This window comes from Gossypium raimondii, chromosome 10 (genome assembly GCF_025698545.1).
Source record: "Gossypium raimondii isolate GPD5lz chromosome 10, ASM2569854v1, whole genome shotgun sequence".
Classification (NCBI taxonomy): Eukaryota; Viridiplantae; Streptophyta; class Magnoliopsida; order Malvales; family Malvaceae; genus Gossypium; species Gossypium raimondii.
In genome coordinates, this window is record NC_068574.1 from 48,976,266 (window position 1) to 48,988,752 (window position 12,487).

At 31.4% G+C, this 12,487-nt stretch overlaps 1 protein-coding gene across 1 annotated transcript; it reads left to right on the plus strand.

The window, feature by feature from the left end:
* Positions 1–7,851: 7,851 nt before the first annotated feature.
* On the plus strand, positions 7,852–9,668 carry LOC105777985 (G-type lectin S-receptor-like serine/threonine-protein kinase SD2-5). Its single transcript, XM_012601523.2, has one exon. It carries the CDS (start codon positions 8,070–8,072, stop codon positions 9,237–9,239), a length of 1,170 nt encoding a protein of 389 aa, XP_012456977.1. The 5' UTR covers positions 7,852–8,069; the 3' UTR covers positions 9,240–9,668.
* Positions 9,669–12,487: the final 2,819 nt, after the last annotated feature.

The window sequence follows — 12,487 nt, forward strand, 5'->3', positions numbered from 1 at the left end:
ATTTTTTGTTATTGGGATAAGTGGAGGGATAAGGGAATATACAACGTTGCTCCATTCGTGGGATATGTTGGTGTGTTGGAGCGTGTTAGCTTCATGCTACACTTACTTAGGATATGTAGACTCTTTTGAGTCATGGTGTGATGGAGATCCGTGCATCCAATGAGAGCCTTTGATATGCATTTTCATCCTCACAAGTTGCCAATGTATCATTATGATATGGTATTTGATGATGCTATGTGATAAGTGTATTTAGCATGCTTGTTTTTAACTCTTGTGTTTGTGGTTTATTGTAGCATCTTGAATACTCATTGAGCTTGGTTAAGCTCACACTTTTTTGTGAATATTTTTGCAAAGACATAGCTTGTATGGAGTGGTGAAGTGAGCAAGTTAGGGATTCAAAGGCAAAAGCACATTAATTGTGCTTGTGAAATGGTTTTTAGTTCATAAGGATGGCAATGTAGGTTTAAATTTGAGGGACTGAACTTTACTTTTGTTTTAGATTTGTAAATGGACGTTTCAAGAACTGTTTAAAGATTTTTATAACTAATTTGTGGACGTTATATTGCTTCAATGATTGCATGATGTATGCTAGATGAATGCTTAGTTAATTATTGAGTAGCATACATGTGATTTATTAATTTATGGTTAAAATGGTTTAAATGATGTGTTGAAAGCTTGGACAGATGCAAAATGATCAAATGGAAAGGTAAGTATCTTTATTTCACTTTATATTACCTTGTATGCAAATTTGGTATGTTGAGTAATTTGATTTGAGACTTTAGAAAAGCATGACACATAGGAAATTGATTTGGATGCAAAAGCATGTTAATGCATGATCTTATGTATTTGAGCATGATTTATGTGTATTATGCATGCTATATGACATGTTGGAATAGGGAAAATGACATGAGATCATGAAATAGTATGTGTATGGGAGTGTCAAAGTGTCATATGTAGGTGCTGCAATTTTTCTGCAAATTTTTGAGTTGATATCATGATGAGCCCTATAGGATATCGCGATACTGGTTCGATGTCATGACGTGGGAATCGCGTGGTCACGACACGACGTCCAAAGAGTTTTGGGCATATTTTGAAACTGTTGCAAATAAGTCTTGATTTTTATATAATAAAATTAGAGGTATTAAACAAAATGAAATGTTTTGAATATTTAAAAGACTTGGTTTTATACATTGAATTTCAATATGGTAACTTCAATTTCTTAAAATGGTTTGTCTGGATTTTTGTAAAATTTATGTTTTAGTCCTTAAACTTTATTAAATGAGTTTTAAATGTCATTTTGATCTAAAATTTTTGCCAATGGTTTAAAATGAGATGCCCAAGACACTTGTTGGACAAAATTTATGTTTACATTTACATTTGCACATACGATATGTAAAATGATAGGTTTACCCCTATTTATAATTTGTTGTTTTGTGTTAGACGAAGCATGATTTGGGCTTGTATGTTTAAGATTAAGCGTTTAAGCATGTTTGTTGGGTGTGATGGTTGGTTTTATGGTGTGTTTGGATGACCGGTAAGGAGAGTCACTTAAGTGGCTAATGTGACGTTCCAGATTCGGGTCGGCCCGTTTCGGCTGGGTTTGGGGCGCTACATTCCCAACTAGCCTGTCCTCTTGTCCTTGTCCCGGCTCTTGGCCTCTACAAGTCAACTAGCCTCCACTACCCCACATTGACCTTCTCTTTACTCTGTCATATCCTCTTCCCTTGTTTTATCTTATATCAACAGGGTTGATTATTTGTTTGTATCAAATGATGGAGTAAAAATTTGAAGGTTAAAATATAATCTAAGTCCCTATACGTTTTACACATTTGAAATTTAGTTTCCTTATTTTATTTTTCAGGAATTTAGTTCCTTTTCAAATTTTAAACTTCAGGTTCATTATTATCACCATTAAAATTCTTCATTTAAATTCAATGGTGTGACATTGTAAAATTTTAAAAAATTAACTTGGTAGTGATGTAATAAAAAAGTTACGATAAAAATTGCTTATGTGATCTTTTTTCCTTAAAACACGCATAATTTTTTGTTGGAATAGTGTTCTTAAAAAATGACTACAACATTGTAATTGAAATAGTTAACAATATTATTTATTTATACTAATTAGCAACATATAAAAGTAAGAGTACCAAATTGTGTAAAAATTAAAGTATATGGATTTAATCCAAGTTTAAGCATAGTATAGGGGCCAAAACTAAAATTTGACCATTGTCTTATAATGTCAAAAAAGTAAGACAACTCCAAAAGATATGTCTCTAAGACCCTTAAAGTATTCAAATTATATATAACCACACGCAACATTTTAATAAAAATTTAACTATATTAATTTGGACTAACTAATGACATTATGAAAATATAGGACCAAATTAGGTTAGAAATTAAAATATAAGGATTAGTCAAATTTAAGTATAATAGGAAAGACCGAAATTGAAATTAAACTATTTTATAAAAATACAAAAATAAAATAAAAACAAAGAAACTTGGGTGAGTGTCTACGTGTCTGTAATAGCCCAATTTTACCCAGCCCAACACACATAAATAAACCCAAACCAAAACAAAATAAAAACAAAACAAATAAAGTCCATTTACAAAATATATATATATATATACATTTGCCTAAATTACAAGCCCAAACCTAGCCCAAAACTTAAACAATTTTCAGAAACCCTAAAAAAACCCTAACTCTAATCGCCGTTGCTCCTCTACTCTAACCGTCGCTGCTCCTCTGCTTCACCATATCAGCAGGCATGCTTCCCAAAGTCCCCTCACCCCGAGGTTTGCCTTCTCTACCGCCATTTCACCAAAACGGCAAGGGCGCCCGTCTCCACCACCTTGACTCGGCCCTTTACCACAAATACCTGCAAAAGAGAAAGAAAACAAAGCATAGAACAGAAAGCAAAAACAACAAAAATAGCGAAAAAGAAAATAAAAAAAGAACAATATTTAATATATTTGACTATAAAAGCCATAGCAACGAGATGTAACTTTTACAAGGAATCGAATACAATACAAAAAAAGAAGAACAACAAGTTTAACAAAAAAAGGTAGTTACTTTTTTTTATTTCGAAATATAAAAAGAAAAAGAAAAAACAAAAGGCTAGATTTTTCTTTTACCTATTTTGCTGCACCACTGCTGTGGGTGGTCCCTGTCGACTTGTAAAGCCGTCAAATCCCTAGGGATTTGTCTAAGGCCGCGTCGAAAAGGGAGAGAAAACAAAAAGTTTTTTTATTTTTTTTGTCGAATTTGATCGGATTTTTGGGGATTTTGATCTTAGATCTGTGTTCTATGTTCTATATACAAAGGACTTCAAAAGGGGAGGTTTCGGGGAACTCCGGCCACCAAAGGCAGCAGTCTCCGTCGCCAATGACCGGTGGCCATGGCGGAAACCCATCGTCCCATGGCCGATCGAAAAGGGGGAGTTGAGAGAGAGTAGGGAGAGTTTTTTTTTTTTTTAAAAAGGGTTATTAAAATGATTTTTTAGGCTTTTTAACTTAAATAGGGTCCCTAAAACTGTCATTTTGGCCTTGGTTTCAGATGCCCAAAACGGCGTCATTTCGAGTACAACTCGAAGATCCGACCCAAATGGCCCCAAGATCTGCGTGTTTTTTTTAGGGTTGGGAAAATTTCTTCCTAGACTCTTCCGCTTTTTTCCCCTTATTTAATTTCATCCTATACTCTTTTTATTTATTTCATTTTTACCCTTTTATTTTATTTTCTAACATTTTGGCTCCCTGGCCTGCTGCTAACCCATTAAAGGAATGACACTTGTGCAGGGGTGGGGAAAATAACGTCTCGGGTCCCTAAACATTTCTACTTTGTTTTAAATTAATCCTTTTTTTTCTATTTTTTTCTTTTCTTGCAAATTTGGACTTCAATTTTTTAGGGTTTCAATTTAGTCTTTAATTTTTAGATTCAGTCCCTTTACTTCCTGTTATTTAAATTCCAGCATGTTTAAATTTTTATTTGTTTATTTATTCCTTTAAATTATGGATTTTACGTTTTACCCTCAAATTTTCTAATTATTTCCTTTTAGTCTTTTCTTTACTTCTTTGTTTTTTTTAACTTGCACTTTAAATGTCTTTTAAATTTCAATTTAGTCCTCTATTTATTTTATTCAACATGCTTATTTCTTTTAATTATCTGTACTTTTAACCTTTGTTATTTATATTTCGCCCTTCAAATTGTATAATTTATTATTAATTATTGTCATCACTAATATTATTTTATTTATTTTTATTTATTTATAATATTATTTTACTTGTATTTATATAGCAATTTCATCTTTGCTAAGCATTCTATTACACTTGCTCATAATCATACAATGTTTAAATAGATTAATTGCACATCGCATCAAAAATTATATTCATTTTACCCGATATAGAGGCAATGTTCATTATTTTTGGACTTTGAGGAGTCGTGCTCCTAAATTACGGAGTATGGTCTCTTTCTAAAACCAAAGTAATTGAGTATCCTACTAAAAAATAAAAACAAGATTTAAGTAAAGATTGAATGGTGATTATTCTTATTTTTCTAGAATTCAAAGCATCGTGTCCTAACTTACAGGGTATGATCCTTTCTTCTCGACTAACTCGAAATAAGGTCTTTTCGTAAAATTTGATTTAGTTAAGTGATTAAAAAGAACATCATGCAAAGAGGGATCGTATTTTAATTTCTCTTCGAATTTTCAACTTCCGACATCAAAACATCAAGTAATCAACTAGGTACCAATTTTAGGCATTATGAGGGTGTTAGTCCTTCCTCATACGTAACCAACTCCCGAACCTATTTTTCAGATTTGTAAGACCGAATATTACCGTTTTAGTAAACTTAACGTTTTATTAAAACGATCGAGTTTTGAGGTGATCCAATCGCACTTAAATAAAAAGGATTAGTGGCAACTCCATTTTCGTTTTTTTAAAATAAAAGTCGATTTCAAAAAAAAAAAAAATTCTCCAGTGTCAATAGAAGAACCTTCGTTTTATATATAGATTCTAGTATAAATTTCCTAGCTTCGCTTGAAGAATCGTTGCATAAATTCCTTTCAAACATATTTCTTTATCATTTATAGCACAGATACATATACAATTTTTATTGCTTTAGTAAATATTAGTTTACTATCCCGACTCGTTTTCGGTAAATTTATAATAAATTATACCAATTAATTTAATTTAATTTAATTTAAAATAATCTTTTATAAAAATCAAACTTTTATTAAATTAAATTATAAATGATTATATTAGATTTAGATTGTTTTAGATCAAGTTATTGTTATGGTCTCTCTACTATGTTTAAATTTAAAATTTAGTATCGATACTTTAATATGATTTAGTTCCTCTAAATAATATTGAAATAGTTGATACCTTTAATTATTATGATCAAAATGTGAGGTCAAATTCTTTCTTAAACGTGCCCATTCCAACTTGATGTTGAAATACACACAAACATATATATATGTTTTAGAATGGTATTTTAAGAGAATTTCACATAATTATTTTAATCAAAATAATTAATAATGTTAAGTATTTGGACTAACTAATGAGTTATAAAGTTGAGGATCAAATTATGTCAAATTAAAATGTAAAGACTAAATCTCAATTGTAAGCATAGTAGAGAGTTCAAAACTACAATTTTACCATTATCTTATAATGATTAAAAATAAAAAGAGTTGTGTCATTAGTAATTCCAAATAATTAGTATTGTTAATAATTTCGACAGTAATGTGATTTTAAAAAAAGCACACACTTATTAGAACTGATTATGTCAAAAAAATTGTTAGAATAATATATTTTATAAAAAATATCAATGTAAAAATTTAGAATAACTAAGGATGTTAACTATTTGGACTAACTAATATTATTGTAAAAGTAGAGAACCAAATTCTGTTAAATTAAAATATAAATATTAAATATCAAATGTGAACATAATAAAAGGATCAAAACTAAAATTTTACTATTATATTATAATGGCAAAAGAAGTTGGATTTGAGGTGTATATAAATTAAAGTGTAAAGATTAAATCATGAATTTGAGAAAGGATCAAAACTGAAAATTTATCATTATGTATAATCTAAAAAATTTTACGTGTGCTTGGTAGATAAGCCTTTGGACCTTCTTTTAATTTATCAACTAGTATGGTTCCAGCCACGCTTCGCATTAGGTTGATTATTTGTTTGTGTCAAATTATGGAGTAAAAATTTGAATGTTAAAATATGCTTCAAGTCCCTATCACTTTGTATATTTGGAATTTACTCCCCCTAGTTTATTTTTGAGAATATAGTCCTCTACTTTTCAGATTTAAAAATTCAGGTCCAGTTGATACCATCGTTAAAACTCTTTTATTAATTTCTCTGGGGTGACATTTTGAAATTTTAAAAAAAAATCACTTGGTAGTCATGTAACCAAAAAAAATTGAAAATACTTACTAGAATTTTTTCTTAAAATATCCATTTGAAATCGTCATGATGAAAATAAAATTCTATTAGAATAATGTTATTAAGAAAAATTGATGGCAACATTTTTATTGAAATAGATAGCAATATTAACTATTTAAGCTAACTAATAACATTATAAAAGTAGAGGAACCAAAATATGTAGAATAAAAAAGTACATAGATTAAATCTTAAGTTTCAAAGATAGTTTAGAGGCCAAATTTGAAACTTGACCATTGTTTTATAATATAAAAAAATCGATGCAAATGTAGAAGATACGGAAGCCACATATTAGTCTCTAAGACTAATTATATATAACCACATAATGTTTTAATTGAAACATTAACAATATTAACTATTTAGACTAATTAATAACATTATAAAACTATAAGGACCAAATTATATTAGAAATTAAAGTATATAGATTAAATCTCAAATGTAGGCATATTAGAGGACCAAATCTAAAATTTAACTATTTTAGTAAAATGCGAAAAAAAAAAAGCAAAAGAAAAGGAGCATAGAAGGAGGAAGTACGATATTATGTTAGAAATTAAAGTGTATAGATTAAATCTTAAATTTAGGCATATTAAAGGGATTAAAGTTGAAATTTAATCTTTTTGATAAAATATTAAAAAAAGCATAGTTGGACGTGACATGTAAGGAGGGACCTTTTGTATATGGTTACTAGTATGGACTTTCACGCTTTGAATTGATTATTTGTTTGTGTCAAATTATTTAGTCAATTTATTTAGCAAAAGTTTGAAAGTTTAAATATACTCTAAGCAAAATTTTCATAATTAGATTGGTGGTCGAACTGATTAGGCTATTGATTTTACGGATCAATTAAATAAATCACTAAAAAATTATAAAAAAATAAAAATATTAAAAAAAAACAGCTCAATTGATTTTTAATATGGTTCAACTGGTCCGTATCGGTTTGTGGGTTAACCAGTCTGATGCCTTTCTTCAAATCAGTTTGTGGGTTAACCAGTCTGATGCCTCTCTTCAAATCAGTACCCTAGCCAATCTGGTCCGGATCAAACAACTATAACTTTAAGTTTCTATACACTTCGTACATTTGAAGTTTAGTCCTTTATTTTCAAGAATTTAATTTCTCTACTTTTTAGATTTAAAAATTCACTTTCAAATTATATATAACAATCTAATATTTTAATTTAAAAATTAATAATATTAAATATTTGAATTAATTAATAATATTATAAAAAAATAAATTAGGTTAGAAATTAAATTAAAAGAGTTTTAAATTTAAGCAGAGATGAAAATTAAAAATTAATCATTTTTATAAAATGCAAAAAGATAATAAAAAGAGCGTGGGTGTCGTCGACAAGGAGGAAGGTCCTGTGTACCTTCCTTTAATATATAGCTATCTAGATTATACGGATATAGATCGTCTAGTAGTGACCATTCTTGGTGATTTTGCAAAACATACTGGTTTTCTTTTTTGACATTTCTGCTGAAAGATTTTTCTTTTTCCAATATGATAGCAGTTTAGCAAGCTTGAGGCCATTGTTGCAGCTGATTTACTCTTTCCTATCATCAAAAAATTTTAAAAATAATAATAATTTACTCTTTCCTGGAAAGCCATTGCCTGTCTTAGAAAGCATGAATCCGAATGCTCGTTGCTACTTTATAATGACCACCCTTTTTATTCTACTGATCATAGCGGTTATTGTGAACTTTGATTTACTTTTTTGGATAGTTCTATGCGTTTTACTTATTGTTTTAGGGGTTTTCTTTTTTCGAAGATATAGATATGGAGCCCAAAAAGTTGAGGAAGATCATCTAGACAACATGTCTGGAATGCCAACTAGATTCTCTTATGAAGAGTTGAAGAATTTCACCAAGAACTTTAGCAACAAGCTTGGTGAAGGTGGATTCGGGTTTGTTTTTCATGGAGCACTGTCTTCGGGTTCTGAAGTTGCAGTGAAGCATCTTTTTGGCATTGGTCCAGTTAACAAGTCCTTCATAGCTGAAGTTCAGACTATTGGAAGCATCCACCATTTCAATCTGGTAAGCTTGGTTGGATTTTGTGCTGAAAAATTCAATAGGCTTTTAGTTTACGAGTTCATGGCTAATGGATCATTAGACCGATGGATCTTTAATAAAAACCAGGATCTTTCACTTGATTGGCAAGTTAGAAAGAAGATCATCTTAGATATAGCCAAAGGACTTGCTTATCTTCATGAAGACTGCAATAGAAAGATAATTCACTTAGATATCAAACCTCAAAATATTCTTTTAGATGAGAATTTCAATGCTAAAGTTTCGGATTTTGGGTTATCTAAGCTAATTGAAAAAGATCAAAGTCAAGTCGTTACAAGTATGAGGGGAACCCCAGGTTATATGGCTCCTGAATGGTTAAGCTCAATCATAACTGAAAAAGTAGATGTTTATAGCTTTGGTATTGTGGTCCTAGAAATTCTGTGTGGGCGACGAATCATTGATGAATCTCAACAGAATGAAAGGTATTTACTGGAGCTATTTAGGAGAAAGCAAGAGGAAGGGCAACTCCTGGATTTAGTCGATAAGTGCAATGATGATATGCAATCAAATGTAGCTGAAGTCGTGGAGATGCTAAAGGTTGCTGCATGGTGCTTACAAACTGAATATGCCAACAGGCCTTCCATGTCCACGCTTGTGAAGCATTTTGAGGGCTCGGCTGATGCTGTGATCAACGTAAATGAGGATTTTCAAAATGAATTAACAACACAAGCGCCTGCAGAGAGTTTTGCTTCATCAATTACACCCTCTGTGTTATCTGGGCCAAGGTGAAGGTGATGATCGTGGACGTGGAAGGGATGATGGAAGATACTATTCATGAAGATTGGATGCAAGGTATGTTATGGCCCCAGTTTTAACTTATCCAATATATTATTTCCATTAGCAAATTTGTAGTCAGCCTTTCTGCAATGTTACAAATATTATCTTTATTAGCAAATTTGTAGTCAGTCTTTCTGAAATGTTACAAATATTGTTTGCGTCACGTACTTGTTTTCACTCCAACCTTTGGGTCCAAAACATCTAAGTTACTCGACTGGAAACAGAAGACTGAAGGTTAGTGGAAGATGGTCTCTTTTCCTTATTGATTACATGTACTCTAAAAGTAAGGAAAAGTCTTGTAAGAAAATTCCTATTTTGTTTTATTTTCAAGTCTACATACAATACACGTTTCTCAGAGGTCAATCTTCATTTCTTTTCAAAGTTTCTAAAAGGTCAATTTGTGTGTGCCTTCCACTTGTAACAACAAATTCTATCAAGCTGGTCCTAAAAGAGTATGAATTGACTTATTATACTCAATATGAAGTCAAAGATATTGATATTTTGGCAACCTTCTGAGTAACTCCTCAACTCAGAGTTCCGCTTGAAGAAGCAGGGGTCACGGTAGTAGCTGAATCTTTTACTGGTACATGGACAATCGTGCAGACCAATGAATTTACCAGCCTTGATCGTTATTAAGGGCGATGCTACCACATTGAGCCCATTTCTGGAGAAGAAGATTAATATTTATTGTAACAGCTCATTTTTAACCGGCTCAAATTACAAACAAATAAATTATAAGTAAATTACAAGCCTAAAATAATGGCCCAAATGATAAAAACCCCAAGGCCCAAAATATATAACCTAACCCAAAACCTTAAAACCCAATAACCCAAAGCCTAATAGCCCATAACCTAAACTATTCTCAAAAAAAAAAACCCTAACCCCTTTGGCGCCGCTTCTCATGTCACGTCGGCGTGCTTGCCGCTCGAGGCCTGACACGCCCTTGCCACCATTGCACCAAAATGACAAAGGTGTGCTTCCCGTCGTCGCTGTTGACCATGGACGCCTGCAAAAAGAAAACACAAGGACAAAAACACCACACGCAAAGAATAGTAGAAAAGAAAATAAAAAATAATAGTTTAATGTAATATTCAGCTATAAAAGCCATAACTATCATGTATTTTTTTTACACACAGACAATCAAAAAAGAAATATAAAAAGAAACCACAACAGTTTTTTTAACGAAGGTATCTTTCTCTTTTGCACAATTTTTTGAACACTATATATATATATATATAAATACGAAGGGTTCTTACCTCAACCGTCGTCGTCGGAGTCTCCTCTGGCCTAGAAGGCTGTCGAACCCTTGGGGGTTCGCCTAAAGCCGCGTCGAGGACGACTGGAAATCGAAAGGCCCTTTTTTGTTGTTATCGAACTTTGACTGGATTTAGGGATTTTGACCCCGAATTTGGATTCCCCAAAAAATAGGGACAAAAAGGCCATTTTTTTGCAATCTCCGGCCACCGGAGTTGGTGGTCTCCGTTGCCGATAACTAGTAGCCACGACAGAGACTCGCCGGCGCCAGGGTTAGATGTGGAAGAGATGAGAGAAAAAAAAGCCTAAAGATTTTTTTTTTAAAGCTAAGTTGAGAAATGAAATTTTTAAGAAATTTTTTTGCATATATAATGACCAGGATACAACGTCGTTTTGACCAAGCTCTAGAAGCCTCAAAATGACATTGTTTTGAAACGCTACCCGATGACCCGACTCGAACCGCACAAGATCCGAACGTTTTTATAACGGGTCTATTTATTCCTTGGGTCCTTCCGCTTTTACGGTTTGTTTCAATTTAGTCCTGTCTTATTTTTTATTTTGCCATTTAGTTCTATTTTATTTTCATTTTGGTCCACGGGCCATTTTTGGAAATGGATACCAGAAATGGCATCGTTTTGAAGCTGGACCCGCCAACCCGACCCGAATCCCTTGGGATCCGCATGTTTTCATGGAGTGGTCTATTTGCGGCCCTTGTCCTTCTACTTTTCAACCTTTTTAATATGGTCCTAATTTTGTTTTCCTTCTTTTTAGATTGCACTGTTTAATTTTAATTTGTTTTCAATTTAGTCCTTCGTTTGCTGACCTTCTAGGGAATGACGTGTGTCCTAGGGTTTGGGATAGTTCCTGATTTGAGCCCTATTTATTTTCGCATTTCTCATTTTAGTCCTCTATTTACTTGTTTATTAATTTTATTACAATTTATGCTTTTAATTTCATTTTAATTCTGATTCAGACATTGGTTTATTTAATTTCAACCTTTTATGAATTTTATTTATTTATTATTTCTTTAACCCTTTTTAATAATTAAAATTCATGTTATTTCTACTTCCTTTTATGGTGAATTATTCGCCCTTATTATTGTTATTATTATTTCATTATTCATGTTAATATTATGATATTAACTATAATATAATTATGGCTACTATTACTATAAATTGTTGTCTTTTTATTATCATCATATTTGTATTATTATTACCCACTAGCATAGTATTTTTATTTTATTTTATTTTATTTTATTGATTTATTTATCATCCATTTATTTACTTAACATTTTAATATCATCATTTCATTTTACCGTTACTATGTTATTTTATTTTGCTAACATTCGTGCCGTGTATCGCGTTAAAACATATTCGTCCATTTTATTACTAGGTCTAGATAAATTAAAAAGCATATCATTAAAAGGTTGCATTCGTTTTACCATATGAATAGGAAATATTTTAAAAGAAAAAACAAGGCAATGTTCATTATTTTTGGAATTAGAAGAGTCATGTTCCTAACTTACGGAATATAGCTTCTTTCTAAAACCGAAATAGCCAAATATCTATTTAAAAAAAATGATATTTAAGTAATGATCAAATGTCGTTTATTCTTGTTTTCGAGGATTTAAGGCATTGTGTCTTAACTTACGGGGCATGATCTTATCTTCTCGATTAACTTGAAATAAGCCCTTTTCGTGAAAATTAATTTAGTTAAGCGATATTTTAATATCATGCTAAGAGGGATCGTATTTTAATTTTGCTTCAAATTTTTAATTTTCGACATCGAGACATTAAGTAACCAACTAGGTACCAATTTTGAGCGTTATGAGGGTGCTAATCATTCCTCATATGTAACCGACTCTCGAACCCACATTCTTGGATTTCGTAGGCTAAAAAGTATCGTTTTAAAAAATCTAATCTTTTATTAAGATGGTTAAAATTTGA